Source organism: Eleutherodactylus coqui, chromosome 3 (assembly GCF_035609145.1).
Source record: "Eleutherodactylus coqui strain aEleCoq1 chromosome 3, aEleCoq1.hap1, whole genome shotgun sequence".
NCBI classification, from domain to species: Eukaryota; Metazoa; Chordata; class Amphibia; order Anura; family Eleutherodactylidae; genus Eleutherodactylus; species Eleutherodactylus coqui.
Window position 1 is genome coordinate 88,755,582 of NC_089839.1, and position 20,381 is coordinate 88,775,962.

Sequence of the window (20,381 nt, forward strand, 5' to 3'; positions counted from 1 at the left end):
ATACTTTATTATCGTGGTACACATTGTTATATACATGCATACACATCCACAACAGTAGTATACGGAATAATACAGGAAGAGCGGCACCTCCATGGTCCAACTTTATATTTATCAAAAGCCAACCTGTGTTGTGCTGCTTCTTGGCTTTTAGATGACTTGAAATATAGAATTTGTATCAATATGAAGCAATAATGGAATTTTTCGAGCTCCAAGATGAGCTCCCTTCATGTTACCAATATTAAGAGAACATTTAAAATGGACTTTTACAATATGGCACCAGTCTCCAGAGCCCTTTGCTGCAACCAGCCCTATGTCACATGACTGCAAAAGCCAAGTACCACCTTGGTGAGATACTTAGGGTTCAAAACACCTTGTTAAAGAAAGTCTGTCAGTTTTGTTTAAGAGTATAAGCCCTACAGACTATAATTGGCACTGTATAAAGAATAAAAATGTACCTTTTATTTCCTCCTGGGAGGCTCCGATCTGGAGATATAGCCTTCTAAGCGCTTCCCGCAGCGTATGGCTCTCTTCCTCCTAAAAACGCTCCCTTGATTGCTTATTGATGTGTCAGACAATGGCTTCTGGAGACATCATGCGTTCAATCAATGGCGCAACTTATCCAAATTGACAAGCCCATGTGCCACTTTTGTAAATTTGGCGTGATTTAAGGCTATTGAGTTCAAAAAAGAATTGCAACAATATACTTCAATAAAAATACTAATGACCACCTGTCTGTCCGTGAGTGAGTGACCTACATGCTCCGCCCCTTTTCACGACTGTGACATCAAAGGTCCTGAAACATAAAACATGCAGAGTCTTAACAGCAGAAGTGTGCTTACAGCACCTGTGATGTCGCCATCCTGGGATCAGTCACCTGTATGAGAGGAGTCTGGGGCTACATGACAAGGGGGGGGATCAGTGTGGGCAGGACTATGCTGTGCTGGTAGGGATCCAGGTTGTATGGGATGAAAAATGTATGTAGCAGAGCTTTGTGTGTGTGCTTGACGTGCATGTAGCAGAGCTTTGTGTGCATGTAGCAGAGCTTTGTGTGTGTGTTTTGACGTGCGTGTAGCAGAGCTGTGTAGTGTACGTGTAGTAGAGTTGTGTGTGTGTGTGGCGTGCGTGTAGTAGAGCTGTGTGTGTGGCGTGCGTGTGGCAGAGCTGTGCATGTGGCTGAGCTGTGTGTGTGGCGTGCATGTGGCAGAGCTGTGTGTGTGTGGCGTGCGTGTGGCAGAGCTGTGTGTGTGTGTGGCAGAGCTGCGTATGTGTGTGGCGCGCGGCAGAGCTGCGTATGTGTGTGGCGCGCGGCAGAGCTGCGTATGTGTGTGGCGCGCGTGTGGCAGAGCTGCGTATGTGTGTGGCAGAGCTGCGTATGTGTGTGGCGCGTGTGTGGCAGAGCTGCGTATGTGTGTGGCAGAGCTGCGTATGTGTGTGGCGCGCGGCAGAGCTGCGTATGTGTGTGGCGCGCGGCAGAGCTGCGTATGTGTGTGGCGCGCGTGTGGCAGAGCTGCGTACGTGTGTGGCGCGCGTGTGGCAGAGCTGCGTACGTGTGTGGCGCGCGCGTGTGGCAGAGCTGCGTATGTGTGTGGCGCGCGCGTGTGGCAGAGCTGCGTATGTGTGTGGCGCGCGCACGTGGCAGAGCTGCGTATGTGTGTGGCGCGCGCGTGTGGCAGAGCTGTGTGTGTGTGTGTGTGTGTGTGTGTGTGTGATGTGCGCGACGTGCGCGTGGCAGAGGTGGGTGTGTGTGTGTGTGTGTGTGTGTGTGTGTGTGAGACAGGCATGTAGCAGAGCTGTGTGGCGCATTACTGGTGCTATAATTTCCTAATAATTGCTAGTATTTATAAATAAAGACCATTGCCTTATTTTTTCTTCACGGATTAGAAATCTAAGTGGGTCTAGCACAATGTTGGGAGAATTTCGTCTGGTTTGCTAGAAACAAGACAGACCTCATTTTATTCAGTGAAGTCTGTCCTGCACAAACAGATCTGGCAGTTTCAGTATTTTCGTCGCTTAGCTCCAGGGATGGAGCCAAATAACAAACCTTATCAGAAGGCCGGGATGCAAGTGTGAGTGTGGCGTTACACGCGTGGACGTCGCTTGCTTTGTTTCCTGCATGTGTACATATGTACTAGCACACATGGCTACATTGCAGCTGAAGGGTATGTGCTGCGTGGATTGATGGGGTGGCTTCCTACCTGACATTTATGGCCCATCCACAGGACATCTGTTCGCGGCTACGCACTTGCGTTTTGCTTCTGTTCGGTTTCCGTTTTTTGTTACTGAACAAGTAATGCAGTCTGCAGAATTATTTCTTCAGTAAATAAAACCGTAACCAAAGGGATCGGAAGCAAACCGCAAGCGGTGTCTGCGTCATGCCTTTTTGTAAACCCATCGATTGTATAGTAAGAGCTCGTTTATATGAGCGTATTTGTGCAGCGTATTACGCGCACAGTTTTTGTATGCTACACGCAGTGAATAGAACCCATTGATTTCAATTGATTTGTTCTCATGAGCATATTGTTTTCGCGTGATTTGCAATCACATCATCTGGCGTGGCAGCATCATTACAGGCTCTCCATCACCTGCCTACAGCTCTGGTCCAGCAGTGGTAGCATACTGTGACCGCTCACCTCAGCGTTGCGTACAGGACGGCACACGCAGATGCCAAGGGGGAGAGGTCAGAGACTCTCCACTGCCCCCACCGGACTGGAGCTGCAGGAGGGGGGTGAGTAGAATTTCCGTAATGTTTGATGCACGGCCGGCGGGTGACATAAAATGAAGCCTATTTGCACACGCAATTTTTTTCGTGCGAAAATACTCTTGTGGTTAAACCCATCTTGGCGTCACATCCATGGACTCTGTCGAACCTCACGGTGTGAACATGTCCAAAGGCTCATTGTTGCCATATGTGTAAGGAGAGCTCTAAAGATGGCAGTGCAGATATTGACAGACGCTGCGAAGACATGACGAATTGTCCCCGGTCGGCCATGGTGCTTGGCTTGCTATCTATAATTACGCATTCTGCTCCGTTCCTGAATTGTCCTTATGTGACTGCGCAGGGTTTTATTTTAGCTTTCTATGTATAGTCTAGTTCTTTCCATGAAATGCTCTGTGGCTCCATTTATGTGCCATCTGCAAATACCCTGTGCCGCGTCCGTAACAGACTCTCCGGTTATTAGGTGTGCGGTTCATGTTCACGAAAAATCACCCAATCTCCATCCGCTGGATTATTCGTAGAACGCTCTTGTAGGTCTCGTACAATTTTCAATCCAATCGTGTTTGTAAGGCATCACGGATACATCAGGGGTCCCAAAATCATTTTCATCGAGGATTGTAAGGGCTCATTCACACGGACGTATTTACACTCCGTATTGCGCGCATAATACGAACAGCCTAAACACCATTGATTTGCTTTGGAGTATTCAGACATGCATTTTTCACACGTGTATTTTATGTGCGTGAAAAAAAATCGCAGCATGTCTTATTTTGGTTCGCATTGCAGACTGAAATTGCCAATTTAAAGTCAATTTGATCGTGTAAATACACAGTGAATATGCATACAGGGGGAGAAATCTGTGACCGCTTTCCATTGTTGGCTTTTGTTTTGTGTACTTGAAAAACACATTGAACATATGTGCAAAAAATGTAAAAAAAATCCAAATATGCGTATTTCATGGACCAAAACAGCATACATCGGTGTGAATGAGCCCCAAATGTAACTACTCCTTAACATGGGGCTCTCTGCACTGTGCTGGGGCTTTTCCCCTTTCACCTCTTCAGCAGCAAGCAGGGTGGTTAGGGTGCCCAAGGAGGGCTGCAGAGCTGTGCAACCGCCTGGCAGTTGTTAAGCAGAGTGGTGTGGAGGTGCGCGTCGGAGCTCAGAAACTGGAGAGCCCGTTTTTTTTGCATCTGGACCTTGTCGAGGGCCACATACAATGATTTGGCCCGTGGGCTGGATGTATGTGGATATAGGCATAATATGCAGCAAAAAATGCTCGTGTGAGAGTGGCCCGAAGGTCTTAAAGCTAGGTAAATAGAATCTAGGATGAACAACACATGGCTAATTATACAGTGTCATTATTAATGTCATAAAAGCTAAAACAAAAATGCAGAAGCAGTCTGTGAAAACTTAAGTCCACCCTTACTGTTCAGTAGGATTTAAGCCGGGCTTGCATGAGCATATTTGAATTGCATCTTACACGTGCGATATAGGTGCGTATAGTACGGGTAAATCGCGGCAATTCAAATATATTTTCACTGATCCACTCACTGTGTACAATTTGCGCGTAAAAAGCACAGCATGTTCTATTTTACCACGTATTATTATTCTCTATGGGTGCGTATGGAAACACTGTGCATAAGCACTTACATTGCATATGTGTGGCGTTTTATGCAATATTGCTAAGAGACAATAGAAGGAAAGTTTTGTTTTTTTAAATAAAAGTCAGTGCATGGCAGCATGCGTGAGTTAAGCATACGCGACCAAAACCATTTTATACGCAGCTCCACATGCCAGTAAAACGCTGCAATTTTTTAAACGCAGCGTCATACCATAAGGCTGCATTCACACGAACGTATATCGGCTTTGTTTTCACGCCGAGCCGATATACGTCGTCCTCATCTGCAGAGGGGGGAGGATGGAAGAGCCAGGAGCAGGAACTGAGCTCCCGCCCCCTCTCTGCCCCTCTGCACTATTTGCAATGAGAGGAGGCGGAACGGGGCGAGGCTAAGTTCCGGGAATTAGCCCCGCCCCGTTCCGCCTCTCCCCATTGCAAATAGTGCAGAGGGGTGGAGAGGAGGCAGAGAGGGGGCGGGAGCTGAGTTTCTGCTCCTGGGCTCTTCCAGCCTCCCCCCCTGCACATGAGGACAACGTATATCGGCTCGGCGTGAAAACCGAGCCGATATACGTTCGTGTGAATGCACCCTAAGGTTGTGTGAGCCTGGCCTTAAGAGGGTAAATGGCAGCCAGGTGGTGCTAATTAAATGCTTTTGATTGATCATCAGCAAGTGTGACGACCTCTATAAAAGCAGAGTTTTGGCAGTTTGCTGGTTTGGAGCATTCAGGCATGTGTTACCATAAGGAGAAATGACATCAACAATGCTCTTAGAGACGTCAGCAATGCTTTTAGAGAGGCAACAGTTGCTGCTCATCAATCTGGGAAGGGTTACATGGTCATTTGCAAACAATTTCCTTCATTCTACAGTAAGAAAGATTATTCACTAGTGGAAAGCATTTTAAGACAGTTAAAGCTTTTTAATCCAGACAAATGCTTTACATATATATATATATATATATATATATATATATATATATATATATATATGCACAATCATGAGAAAAACTAAGTAGCCAAACAGTTGCCCCTTCTCACTCAGAACACATGGGCAGATGAAAGGTCAGACATTGATTTATAGGGTACTGGCTTCCAATAGTTGTCACTGTGGAGGCATTTTTTCCCATCTTTCCATTTGTACACCTGTTTTTCCCAGGTAGCATTGCTTGAACCATAAGACCTCTTGCAGCACTCTCCACAAGGAAACAAAGTAACCCCCCCAGACTCGTGCAGAGCAGGAAATCCCAGCACCATGTGAAGCCGCCACCGGTAAATTCAGTTTTGTGTGTCTGCATACAGATGGAGAAATGACCTCAGGCGCATTATCACCTCCCACACACTAAAGAAGCCAGAACGCCAATTACTTCCCAGCTAAGACGCCGCACTTATAATTGACAGGGGGGAGGAGCTTACAAGGTTCTATCACAATATGGTTTTTGCAGAGCACAAAGTGGACCTCAAGACGGTTGACTTCCTCCGGACAGTGCGTCTTATTACTCTTCTGTTTTACTACTCCTTTAAGAAATCCAGAAGTAGAAAATGTAGATTGCCGATGAAGCTTTGGCTCATTTAAATAACAATGTTCACAAAGGCGGATTTACTCGCACAGTCCGATCCCTTTCCCACAATCTATGCCTGCAGGACACAAGGAGGGCTAAGCTTTACTTTGGAAGAGGGAATATTGCAGTTTTGGTTTGCAGTAAAACAAATGAAAGATGATCTGAACTTGGCAATGGAAACATGATTGGAATTTGATGTGTGCAGGCCTTTTCTGTGGGAAAGCGCTCTCACTATTGCTGTTCCCATGACACATTTGCATACAGTCAGCGGGCCCTTTCTTGTGTGGGTTCAGTTGGTAAGCCAGGCCTCATTAAGGTTCACGTTGTTTTTCTTTCTGTACCTGTAAAACATAATTGGATTCTGTTTTACTTGTCGGAGTTTTTATTTTGCGTGTGAAATCCATATAAGCAATTCTCTCGCTTAACTACCTGGGATGGAAATCACAGCCGAGGTGAGTGCTGGTTACCATATTGTGACAAATTATATAGCTATATGGGGCAAAAAAATGTAAAAAAAAAAATGTTTTTAATAAATTAGACAATCCATTTTAAAATGCAGGGTTCCACTGTTACAAGCCATCCTTGTATTACAGGAACAGAAACATATGCTTCAGCACTTGTATACATAACTAAATAACATTGCCCAACTGTTTATGCTAACCACATAAAAATGCATATTTCAATCAAAACATGTGGGCCCATCTGCCTTGTCCAGAGAAACCTCCTTGGACAGATTCCTAACTCTAAGGCTAGTTTCACACGGGCGAGTGTTGTATTGGCACATGAAACAATGCTCAATTACGTGCTAACAAACATGCGATTTCATCACGGATGGGGAAGTAGCTATCCTCTGCTGCGGCTGTCAGCCACGTCGGAGGATTGTGGAGTGTCTCCAATTGTTTTCAATAGGGAATCCTCGCATCGTACTGCGTGCACCTAGCGTGTGACCGTTGGCCCCATTGAAAAAAATGGGCCATGCAATGTGAGGGCACACCCTAAGACAGGAAATGCAACAATAATTTTTCCCCGCATTGCTCATGTGTATGTAAGCAAAATTATGTGTTTATTTTCCCCACATATTTCTGCGTAGGCTTTGCGTATTTGTGTGCGCATCTGCATGTTTTACAGTACCTTTTGCACTCGCATATTGCACGCATTAGCGCATGCAAAGAAAGACATTTACCATGCTCCCATTCAGAAATGTGCAATAAGTGTAATTAGTTCAATATGTGCTATTTTCATTCGCAAATGCACAGGAAAATAGAGCATGATGTGTATTCTTTCTGTGAACAAAATCCGTGCCTGTTAACCAGCCCATTGAAATCAATGGGTCCCGGTCACTGCATATTGCATGTGCAACACGCTGCGCAAATACGTTCATGTGAAGAAGACCTCAAAGACACCTTTCTTTGGCCAAAAGCCGCGCAATCTTTCCGCTCATGTGCAGGAAATCGAGTTTTTACATTGCATGCTATTGACTGGATTTGTTTGCGGACTCTGCAATGCAAATCTGTCCGTGGACAGGAGACCTAACAGAAACTCCTGCCTTAATCATCATGCATATTTAATATCTGAATAACATTGCGCAAATGTTTATACTAACCACATAAAAAGGCCGGGTCACCATCATGTGATCACCTGTGGGGGTGGAGTTAGGGATCACATGACCATGGGCTCATCACTGTATTCCAGGAGCTGTGTGTGTCATGTGTTCAGTCAGCATGGATGTAGTAGAGCTGCGAGTGGCTGTTTGTCTAATGTGCTGCGTATGTAATGACTATAGTCAGCATGGATGTGTGTTTGTGACGCGCATGTCAAGTAACAGAGCTAAGTTTGTAACCTGCGCATGTGCTGTGGCACAGCTGTGACTGCCACGCGCATATAATGTAGCAGAGCTGTGTTTGTACCATGCACATGTCATGTCTGTCAGGCGCATGCCATGTACCAGAGCTGGGTCTGTGACACACATGTCATGTAGCAGAGCTGAGTTTGTAACATGTGCATATACTGCGGCACAGCTGTGTCTGTCACACGCATATAATGTAGCAGACCTGTGTTTGTACCATGCGCATATCATGTCTGTTAGGCGCATGGCATGTAGCACAGCTGTGTGTGTCTGTCACACACCCATGTACCACAGCTGTGTGTGTGACATGCATGTAGCAAAGCTGTGTGGCGCATTGTGCCACCAGAAACTCTGGTACTATAGTTTCCTAATAATTACTAGTACTACACTACAGGGGAAATGACTGGCTGGCTGCTGCTTCACCTGGCAAAATCAGTGGATTACTGAGGATGCTGATCACTCTGATGAAAAAAAAAACTTTTAAGACATTAGGGCAACTCTGCCTTTGCGCCACCGATTTTATAACACTTAGGCTGGGTCCACACGTGACGGATTTGGCGCGGAGATTCCGTGTGGAATTTCTGTGCGACAAATCTGCCCGCGGCTCCTAATCCTGGGATTAGTCAGCCATGTGGACGAGATTTTGCAAAAATCTCGCCCACACGGGGTGGTCAATCCGTTGTGGCAAAGCCGGGCGGTATCAGCAATGTGGCACGGAATTGACAGCCGCAGCATGTCAATTTTTTTTTTCCTGTTGCGACCTCATTCCTCTCTATGGAGAGAGAAAGCTGCAACGGAATGCTATAGGTTTTGAAGCTGTGGCAATCTCGCAGCTTTTCGATGCGGCCAAACCGTGTGATTTCTTTCCCTTGGGAACCCAGCCTTATTTCTCTTGTGTTGCCTTTTAATTGGCTGTTCATATTCTTCTGGACTCCTGTTAAAGGGCTTAAGGGCTCATGCCCACAGCCAGGTCGGATTCTGCCTGCAATATATCGCAGCAGAATCAGACCCGGCACCCCCAAAGACCCTATACTCACCTGTCCGGATCCGCCACGAGTGTCCCATCTGGCGAGCCAGCGTGCAGGGCTGTGGCGCGGATTCCCGCGATACTTCCACAATGATCGTAGCGGAAGTATCGCTGGAATGACGGCTTCCATTGACTGCAATGGAAGCCGTCCATTTGTTTTTCCGCAAGGAATAGAACATGCTGCGATTGCTTCTCCGCGAGAGGAAAATCATGTGCAGAGGAGAATCATTTACCACAGCATGCCTATGGACGGACATTGCTGCGGAATTCGCTGCGGGTGTCTGGTCGCGATTTCCACAGCGATAATCCGTCCCTGGGCATTTGGCCTAAATGTCTGTTGCACTGATTTTGAGCAGTAAAGCATTTTTTCACAATCAGAGTGAAAGTACATATTTTTAAAAGTATAACTTAAATTAAGCCAGTAAGGACAAAGCACCCTAAATATACAACACTTGGTTCCTGGGCTTTAATCTCGCACCCATTGTAAATGTACGGCATGGTTTTACAGCTCCTACTCCTGCAATCTGGCAGGAAGCGGTTGGGTGCTCAGCTGTCTGAGACAGCCGAGGACCTGGAGGAGAAGACAAGAGGTTTATACCAGCCCCTGCCTTCTCTTTTCCAGCCTACATAGCGCTCAACGTGCCATGTAGAGAATAGAGCAAGCGACAGTGCTGTTTTCCCAATTGGACCCTCAAATTACATGATCGCTGCCTAACCCATACATAACTGTCGAAAAAAAGGGAGATGCCCTCCCCTATAACTGGCGCTCCTAAGGAGGCTGCTCTTATGGATGCCCCAGTTACAGTGGAAAACTGCGCAATAAGAAAATATAAATGTTATTGTGAATGTCCCTCCGACACCTAAAGGGACATCATGGAGGACATAAATGTTACAAAAACTAAAAATTTATATATGAAGAAAAAAACTAAACAAAAAACACCGCCCAAGCCAACCCAAACAGTCGCTATATCCACCCTGTAATCTGAGACTATACAAATTATACATCAGAATATCGGCAAATTGGAAAAACTCTCCAGAAAATGTCACTTTTTTTCTTAATTGCAGATTTTTAATTTGTCTCGTATAAGTGTATTTGATGTATAACTGAGTTGCTTTAAGGCCCAATGTCCACGGGCGGATTGGATTTGCAGATTCCGCTCTTCAAGCCGCCCATATAGAAACATTGGCGTGCGTACCTGAATTGGAGCATGCGGATTTATTTTGCGGCTCTTTTTATGCGGAATGCAAATCGCAGCATGCTCCATTTCACTGCGGTTCCCGCACGGACGGCTTCCAATGAAGTCAATGGAAGCTGGACATGCCGCGGATTCCGTGGGGAGAGCAGGATATAAAAAAATACATACTGCGCATGTGTGCCAGCGAGCCGTGCGGGAGGTTTGCTCAGACGCCACCGCCTGCAGGTACACAGGGTCGCCGACTGCGGGCAGGGTCAGATTTCGCTGTGGGCTCCTGCATGCAGAATCTTACGTGCATTTTTAACCCCTCAGAACTCATTTACATGGGCATATGTACGCTACGTATTATGTATACGGGCGTGTGAATGAGCCCTTGGTGACATAATTTAACCTTGAGTGCGTAAACCGTATTCCCTGTTGTGTTCCAGTGGTCATAACTTTTTGGTCTTTCCATCAATGTAGCTGTAGGACAAATTTTGTTTTGTGGGATGAGTTGTGGATTTTATAGGGACCAAGTTTGAATACATATAATGTATTGAAAATGTATTTACTTTTTTGCTGGGCGCGATGGAAAACTGCTATTTTACCTGCTTTTCTATTTTTATGGCATTCACAGTGGGGTATAAATATTATGGTGCCTTTTATATAGCTTTTATTATGTTTTATCACTTTTGCACAATATTTAACTTTTTTTTTTACAAAAACACTTTTCTGTGGAGCTACATCCCAGGACCAAAGTGTTCTTCTTTTTCAATCAATAGAGTGTATTAGGCTTGTTTTTTGTGGTACAATTTGTAGTTTTAATCTATGGCATTTTAATTTGTATATCTATCTCTAATATGATTACACCATTACAGGTCCTCTTTACAGACGAGTCTGGCGATATGGTTCCAATCTAGCTTTATGTGCCAGCCCTGCAAATTGTTAAAGGGGTTGTCTCGCGCCGAAACGGGTTTTTTTTTTTCCATAGGCCCCCCGTTCGGCGCAGGAAAACCCCAAGGGATGTGTTAAAAAAAAACAAAACATATTACTTACCCGAATCCCCGCTCTGCGACATCTTCCTTCTTCCTCCTTCTTCCTTCACCAAGATGGCCACCGGGATCTTCACCCACGATGCACCGCGGGTCCTTTCCCATGGTGCACCGTGGGCTCTGTGCGGTCCATTGCCGATTCCAGCCTCCTGATTGGCTGGAATCGGCACACGTGACGGGGCGGAGCTACGCGATGGCGCGAAGAAGGGGGCAGAGCCAGAACGCCGCTCGTGCCGGACAGAGCAGAAGGGGAGAAGAACGCACAGCGCAAGCGCGTCTAAAAAAGAAAGAAGACATCAGAATTAGACGGATCCATGGAGACGGGAACGCTAGCAACGGAACAGGTAAGTGAATAACTTCTGTATGGCTCATATTTAATGCACGATGTATATTACAAAGTGCATTAATATGGCCATACAGAAGTGTATAACCCCACTTGCTGCCGCGAGACAACCCCTTTAAGCCGTTCAGAGTAGATAACAATTTGCCAGTAGATAATTGGTTATTAGCAGTCCAAATAGTCATCTGAAATTCTTGACTATGAGGCTTTTGTAGGAAAAGATTCAGTATAACTTGTAATTTACTCATTTTTAAATCTATGTTTATTCTGGTTTTAACCCCTTCCCGCTCAGGGATGTACATGTACGTCCTGGAGCTTCGGGGTATGTATGAAGAGAAGTCGTGGGGCGACCTCTCTTCATACAGCGCGGGCGTCAGCTGTTTATTACAACTGACACCCGGCCGGCCGATCGCGGCTATTAACCCTTTAAATGCCGCTGTCAGTTCTGTGAGATCGGGGGAGCCGTGCAGGTGTCATGGCAACTGGGGGCCTTCTGAAAGGCCCCAGGGCTGCACTAGAGAGACTGCGTATCAAGCCATCCCCGTGGGGTAGCTCGATAGGCTGCCTGTGAAATTGCAGTATTAGGGTGCCTACCCACTTGCGATTTTTTTTCCTGTGATGTTTTGCGTTTTTTTTCAAGAGCAATTAGTATAGAATGTGTTCTTGTCCATCTGGGGTTTTTTTCCCGTTTCGTGGGTTTTTTTCACATAGGAACTGTCAGTTGCATATGTCTCCTTATTTTTCTCTTAATGCACCCATGATTGTCAATGGAGGGCTGCAAAAAACGCCACGTTTTTCACGCGCAAAAATCGGCAACGCAAGTGGGTAGGCGCCCTTACGTCATACTGCAGGAGCGATCAAAGCATTGCATATTGTAGTCCAGGGGGACTTGAAGTAAAGTAAAGTAAAGTAAAAAAAAGAGCAGTAAAGTTTTTTCAGCTGTAAAAAAAAAAAAAGTAATAGAAGTTTAACTCACCCCCCTTTTGCCATATCTATAATTAAAAAATCTAAATAATAAAATAAAAATACATATCTGGTATCGCCGCGTCTGTAAATGTCCGCTCTATCAAAGTAGCACATTATTTACTCTGCACGGTGAACGTCGTCCGAAAAAAAAAAAACGCCAGAAATGCACTTTTTCAGTCACCCTGTCTCCCAGAAAAAATTCAATAAAAAGCGATTTAAAAGTCGTATGTATTCCAAATTAGTACTAACGGAAACTTTAGGACATCCCGCAAAAAATGAGCCCTCGCTCAACTACGTCGACGAAAAAATAAAAAAGTTATCGCGCGCACTAGATGACCACAGAAAATAATTGAAAACAATTAAATGTCTTTGAAAAAAAAGAGTAGTATAATAAAAACAAATTTTTTTCCAAGTTTGGTATCGTAGTAATTGTACCAACCCATAGAATAAAGTTATCATATAGTTTTTGTAGCAGTTTGTGCGCCGTAGAAACAAGACGCACTGAAAGATGGCGGAATGTGGTTTTTTACTCCACTTAACGTTTTTTAAAAGTTTTTCAGTACATTATATGGTACTTTAAATAGTACCATTGAAAACTACAACTTGTCCCACAAAAAACAAGCCCTCAAACAGCGACGTTGATAGATAAATAAAGAAGTTACGATTTTTTTTTAAAGGGGGAGGAAAAAACGAAAATGAAAAAAAAAAAAGGAGCCGGGTCATGAAGGGGTTAAGAGTCGAGACTGCGGTCTTATCAGCGAGTGACCACGTCCCACCGGACTCCTAAGAGAAAGCTGAGATTTTAATCAATACCTTTTAAGTTATACGAAATCTCTTCCCATAGTACTAGTATAAATATATATATACCCGCTCAGGTCCTCCAGCTCTTTAATATGCTCGTAGCTTGAACAGCAATTTCTAGTTGACAGGTTTCCTTTAACTTGTTCATGATTTCTCTTCTTTCTACCATAATTTCTCTTTATTTCCTGTTTCTTTGAAAACTATCTTGTGGATCGGAATTACTGAGAATTGTGTTGCGTTTGCATGTGTTGGGAAACCAAATACTAGTATACATGCTGTAACTTTATGCTAGATTGGGGAAGTAATTGAAATGTGTGTTCAGCTAAGAATTGTTTGCATTTGTTATGATGTCTGCTGTAATTGTCATATCCGAAAACTCATGAATGGTTACGGTCATCTGTTCCTCAGTACTTTTTATGGGGGTACAGCAGTTAGTCATATTTGTTTAATGCGTACCTGAGTTTTAAACACCTTTTTCTAAACTATACCAGGTTCTCCTTACCCTCATTTGCTGCAGTTTGCTCCCTGTTTCATGTCTGTAAGTTCTGATTTTCAGGTGGTCTTCCCCATTTTTCTATTGCTCTACCTTTTGCATTTTGCTTTCAAGGAGGGGATGTGTGGCAAACCTAGCACTCTGCCAGGAGTTTACTGTCCTGACCTCCTTGCCCTTGCTTCACATGGTCTCTGGCCCAATCAGCAGGGAGGCCGTATCTTGATGTCCACTCTCTGCTTTTCCAGGTATTTAGAGATTCTGGCCAAATTAGTAAATACACAGACCCACACATACACCCACACGTTGAAACAGGAGGAGAGTAAGAGTCTATGGAGATTGCTGTCACAGTGTCTGCAGAGCTGTCACCCTGCTGCTTGTGAAGCTAGCCCCTCCCCTGTTGTTATGGAAACCTTAGCTCTGTACCTAACAGAGTGGATTGCAGCTGGAAGGGAGACCCCTAGTGGTAGCCACTTCAAACATGATTTACAATGGTAAAGCAACAACATTTTTTATGCAAGTATATTAAAGAAATGATAAGACTAACGCAAGCTAATAGATGAGCAGAACTTAAAAAGTTAATGTCCCTTTAATTATGGCTAGCTCATTGTTTAGAGCTCAGTACCAACACGTGTGAAGTCACTTGCTCTTCTTCTCCTTTTTTTCTTTGAGTTGCATGATCATTTCTTCTCCAGTTACATCCAAAGCTAGGAGAGTGCACTAATAGATCTGACGATTAGACCACATAGTTACATCACATGGGGGTATCGGCGAAATTTTAAATAAAGCTTTAGATGTGACCGAAGAAGCATCCTGATATTTATACTAAGTAAAGTGAACGAAAAGTATTTGAAAATGTGTCCAACATTACATGAAGGTTTTAAATGCCGTTGTAAATAATGTTGAAAATGGCCTTTTTCTTTCGAGAGGATTAGTTCACTAATGACCATGAGCATATCCGAGAGTATGCCATCAATGTCTGACTGGGGTGACCTCTGCAGCGCTAGGAAAGTTAAAAAATTCCCAAAATTAGCGTCATAATAATGTGGTTTTAGAGGGGTGATCTCACACAGCATTTTCTTCAGTGCAGAGTCAGGCTTCATGCACGCATGAAATGTATTTGCTGAGCAGAAACCAAACGGACCCCATTATAGTCAATGGGGTCTGTTCACCGGTTTTCGGTTCTGCCATAAGATGCATCTATTCAGCCAGGGATTCACCTTTCCTGCTCCCTGAATGGAGCAGAAAAACGGAACCCCCGATGCAGATGTGAAAGCAGCTGAGTAGATGCCACTTTAAGGCCCCGTGCAGACGGCCGGGTCGGATCCGGCTGCGAGAATTCTTGCAGCGGGACCCGACTCGAGCGCCTGCAGAGATCACAGCTGGACCTCACCTGCTCCCGCAGCTCCGGCTCCTTTCATGTGCCGGCACATGCGCAGAGCGAAGCCGGCGGCCGGTGAGTGACGTTTCTGGGTGGGGCTCTGTGAGACCCGCACAGAATTAGAGCATGCCGCGGTTTGTTTGCTGCGCGGGATTTCGTGCAGACAAACCGCGGCCGTTTGCATAGGATTGCGTATTGTAATGCAATCCCATGTAGACATCCAGGGGCCGAAATTCTGCGGGGAATCCCGCCGCGGAATTTCCGCCTGTCTGCAGGCGGCCTAAAGGAGTTATTAAAAAGCCGCCCAATATATTATAGAAACGTAACAAAAACCATGCTCTCCTCCCCTGCTCCCCCACCGCTCCTGATCCCCACTGGCCTTTACTTCTGGGTGCAGGAAGCCGGCGTCTCTGACCTCAAGCGCATGTCACTGTTGCAGCCAATCACTTCACCTAGTGTTGGGATATATTCTTTCTGTCCCCTGAAGTGAGGAGCAATGAAGACCAGGACTTGCAGTGTAGGGGAGTGTGCCTTTTGTCAGGTTGGTACAGTATATTGGGCAGCATTGTCCCCGGATAACAGACCTCTGCCTTATGGCAGTAATACTTTAAAGGGACTTTGCAAGTGATGGTGCACCTAAGTGATGGGTCATATTGTACTACTACTGGGGAACATAGTAACACTCAGAGCCAATCAGATTGTCTGCTGGAATAATGGGGATTGTGCAGCAAAGTGGAGGCTGAAAAATAATAAAACTGTAACCTAATAGAATCTTTTCATACTTCTTCACATGTGAGTGATGGAACAGCTGTCAGCAAAACACAAACCGCTTCTCCAGATAAGACTATTGTAGTAGAAATGTGCTTTCAGTGCATCTTCCTCCCAGCTTACATTCCTGGAACTGGTCATGTGACCTCCTGTACGAAGATGGTGGTAACCAGAATGTGTGAACAAAGCTCCTAATAGATTACTTATCGGACATCATTAGCAGTCACCTCTTAGGCACTTTTTGGAAGACTTAGTTCACATAGGGCAGGTTTGTTGAACATTTTCCACTCTGCTTCTGTGTGGAAAATCCGCAGCCCAGCCCAGCCCAGCACACAACAAGTTAGTGGGGTGTAAAACATTGGGAAATTGTTTTCTGCTGCAGGTTTTGTTCTATGTTTTAGTCAAGGGGTCAATACAGGGATCTCTCCAATCATCTATTTGTACCCAGGACTGTAACAAGGGTTACAGTTCCTCTACGTCTAGAGGAAAGACTGTTACTACACCAGCATAGAAGGGGCTTCTTTACTGTAAGAGCAGTGACATTATGGAAAAGAATTCAATAGGGGGCTGGACGGCTTTCAGAGTGTTACAATATTACATGTTCTAGTCACTGATCACTTCAGAAGGGTCAGTGATCCATGGATTATTTTGATTGCCTGATTGGAGTCGGGAAGGAATTTTTTTTTCACTTACATGGGGAATATTGTCTTCTACCTCATTTGGTTTTTGTGGTTTTTTTGCCTTCCTCTGGATCAACATTGGAAGGTAATAGGCTGAACTGGATGGACATATGTCTCTTTTCGACCTAACATACTATGTTACTATGAATTCTATACAGATAGTCCCCGACTTGCGAACATTCGACTTACGAATTTCGCTAGATACGAACTATCTGTCCTGCACAGTATGATGTAATGCTATGGCATTACATCATACTGTGCAGTGACTGGAGAGGCTTCTATCAAGCCTGATAGAAGCCTGTCCGGTCACATCGCGGTTGCTAGGCAGCCGGGGGCCTTCTGAAAGGCCCCAGGGCTGTCTATGCAGAGCGCCTATCAAGCCGTGCGCTTGATGGGCACTCTGCATAGGTAGCCCTGGGGCCTTTCAGGAGGTCCCCGGCTGCCTAGCAACCGCACAGCGTCCCGCGATCTCATCGTGGGACGCTGTACGGGCCCCCTGAACGTCGGGTGCAGCGGGCACCCGGCGGCAGCAGTTCCGACGAGCCGCGCCGCTCGGCGGAACTGATAACACTCTAAATACCGCTGTCAGAGGGGTATTTAAAGTGTTAACAGTTCTGACAAGCGGCGCGGCTCGTCGGAACTGCTGCCGCCGGGTGCCCGCTGTAAGAACAGCCGGCAACCGACGTTGTATGGAGCGGGATCCACCCGCGATCCCCTCCATACAACCATTTGTTCGACTTGCGAACAAAACGGACTTGCAAACGGGCTCCCGGAACGGAACCTGTTCGCAAGTCGGGGACTAACTGTATCTTGCTTTGCTAATTCAAGCCTTTAAGGGGTTGTCCCCCACAAATAGAAATTATCACAGGAAGCCGGATAACTATGTGATTGTTAAGGATCTGACCGCTGGGACCCTCCATGATCTCCCAAGAGACCCGAAGGTCCCCAAATGAATAGAGCAGTGGCTGACCATAAGCATCACCACTCTCTTCATGTCAGTGGGACTCCTGGAGATGGCCAAGAATTATCTTTAAAAAGCTGCGCTATTTAAAAAGAAAAAAAACGACGTAGAACTTGAGGAACATGTCTAAGTTATTAGTCAGATCTCAATGGGTAATAGGTTAATTTGTTTCAATGCCCGGAAGTCTGAGGCTGGGTTCACACTGGGCGGATTTGCCGCGAAAATTCCGTCCAGAATTTTGCCGCGGCGTATCTGCCAGCGGCCGCTAATCCTGGGATTAGCGAGGCATGTGGACGAGATTTCTCAGAAATCTCGTTCACACGGGATGGCGAATCTGCTGCGGCAAAGCCGGCACTGTGGCGCGGATTTGCCGGCCGCAGCATGTTCTTTTTTTTTTTTCTTCCACTGCGGCCGCGCTCTCCTCTATGGGAGCGCCGGCCGCAGCGGAAAGGCGAGTGTCCAGGCAGCTTCAAAACCCGCAGCTAACTGCCACAGGTTTTGAAGCAGCGGATTCCCGGCGGAAATCTCACGTTTTTTCGCTGTGGCCAATCCGCGAGATTTCTGCCCGGAATCCACCCAGTGTGAACACAGCCTAAAGCAGTGCACATTAAGAAAGACTTTCTAAATTAGTGACGGTCAAAAAGAGCTACTGGACGCTAGCGAATCGCTTTGCATTTTGATCGATCAATAAGTGCATACACTTCAAAAAGACCCCCCCCCCCCACTCACCCCACCCCCTGGTTTCAGGACTAGAGGGGGCAGTACATTAGCTGCAGTTGTTCTTACCTGATCCATTAGTTCAGAGTCCCAATTTCAGTCATCCAAGATGGCCGATGCAATCTTCAGACCACATGATTCTCATATTGCAATGGTAATGTTAGAGTACCAACACACTCTACTTGCTTTCTAAATGACCAGTGTTGATCACATGAGCAGCTCTGACCAATCAGACAGCAGTGTATAGTGTGCATTTAGCTAGATAGAAAATTGGTGCAGCTATCTCGAATGATTGAAAATGGGACCCAGGACTTGTCAGATCAGAGGGGTGGCAGAGAGGAACAATTGCAGATAATATTCCACTCTCCCCCTATGCTTGGGTAGAGTTTTGTCCCAAAACCGGAGGGTCACTTCTAGTACTCCTGTGTCTTGGCTCCGCTGGTCCCCAGTGTGGTGTGGTTGTATGTATAGAGAGATAAATGTATATACAGCTTAGTCGTATGTGGTGATGTTTTAGAATCTAACTTTATTCAAAATGGACCGCTCGCTTATATTTACTAGTAATCCAGGAGTTGTTATTGGTTTAAAAAACAAGTGTCTGGTTGGCACTTTGCTTCGGTTTTGACAAGCTATATTCAGAACAGATCTGACGGGTCACAATGCTAAAGGAATATCCTGGGGACATAAGTGGTTTGCCAACTTTTAGCTGTTTTCAGATAGCTCCGTACATTGCACAGTGGCCCGGGTTGGTACTGCAGGCTGAGTCCCATTTGCTTCAATAGTATTCAGCCTGCAGTATCAACTTGGACCAGTATGTAATGTACAGAGCTGTCTGAAAACAGCTAGAAGTGGAAAAACCCGTTTTTACTGTTTTCAAGTTTTCACCCATCACTTGATAGGTGAAATCGCATAGATCAGTGGGGGTCCAACCTCTGTGAGCACCACCGATCCCGAGAACGGGGGTCCAGTTAGTCTCTAAGAGGAGAACAGAGTGAACTTCGCACGTTTCAATGAGCGCATCAGAGATTAGAGAATTCAGCAATCTTTAGCTAACTCATTGATATGAATTCCTTTTAGTGACCAACCAGACCCCCTTCCCCCTCGGGATTGGTGGAAGTCCTAGTGTTTGGACCCCTACCAATCTATCTCTTTTCACCTATAATACCCCTTTAATTGCCATCTTGTAAACGGGGCAGACAAAAATGTAGAAAAAAATAATGGAACCCTCTATATAAATACTATATATATAATATATATATAATATGTGTGTATGTATATTTAATATAAATCATTATGTAAGCCTGTTTATTATGCCACTGATAGCCCAAAATGAAACGCTAATAAAATCTGCTTCCATCTTATTTTTTGCAGGTTCAAGTACAGGTCCATCCCAACTTGGCGTCGGCTGAAGATGCTCTCCAGTATGTTGAAGAGTTAATTCTGCAGCTGCTTAGCATGCTTTGCCAAGCGCAGCCCCGCAGTGTCCTGGATGTTGAGGTACTCAGAAATAGTTTATATATTGATCCACTCATAAAGATGCCACTTAAAAGTACTGCATTTTACTCTTTTTTTTGCAGTGACTGCGGTGTTCAACGGCCAAAAATCCATCAAGGCCCTCGTTTCTCTGCAGCAGAAATATTTGTAATGTCAGCATTTCTGCTGACACAGCAATTTTTCTTTTTTTTTTTTTTGCATATTTCTTAATACCCGTAATTTGTGGTTCATAAAAATAGCATTGTCTGCACGGTGAAGGTGGTTTCATGGATTTAGGGCAGACTTAAGGTGGATGGTATAATTAGTTCTGCTATAAGAACGTTCTAGCTGGATGATTCTAGTACCATGAGAATACGTCCAAGTATCGCCCTGTCACATGGTACTATAGGAATAGAAATCTATAATAGCCTTATCTGATGGTCAAGCAAGAGCTGCGATCGCACTGTATGAGGCTGTTACGCCGTACAGAGTTACAAATCGCTGCTTCCCAAATTACCAGAAGCCTTCATCGTGTGTCACAATATACCGTTAAGTTTCTTCAAACTTCCACAAATTACTAAATAAGACAAACAAGTGTTTCTTGCAAAAGTTAGAAAGGAAAACTGCTCTTAAAAATATCGGTTTCACTTTTGTGTAGGTTTTTCTTCTTTTTTTTCTTTTTTTTTTTATATATAGACAAAAATGGAAAAAAAATGTTCTTCTCCAATGCTACCTAAGAATGTATTCCACATAGTAGAATAATGTATTTACTGTCATCCTATGGTACAGCATGCACACAGTGGTGTCAGAC

At 45.0% G+C, this 20,381-nt stretch overlaps 1 protein-coding gene across 1 annotated transcript in view; it reads left to right on the forward strand.

Moving 5' to 3' along the window:
• Window positions 1–20,381, forward strand: part of SOS1 (SOS Ras/Rac guanine nucleotide exchange factor 1) — a 102,422-nt gene that overhangs the window by 23,953 nt on the left and 58,088 nt on the right. The window contains exon 2 of the mRNA XM_066595851.1: window positions 19,469–19,594. Within this exon, the coding sequence (XP_066451948.1) occupies window positions 19,469–19,594 (126 nt within the window). The remainder of the gene's footprint in view (window positions 1–19,468; window positions 19,595–20,381) is intronic.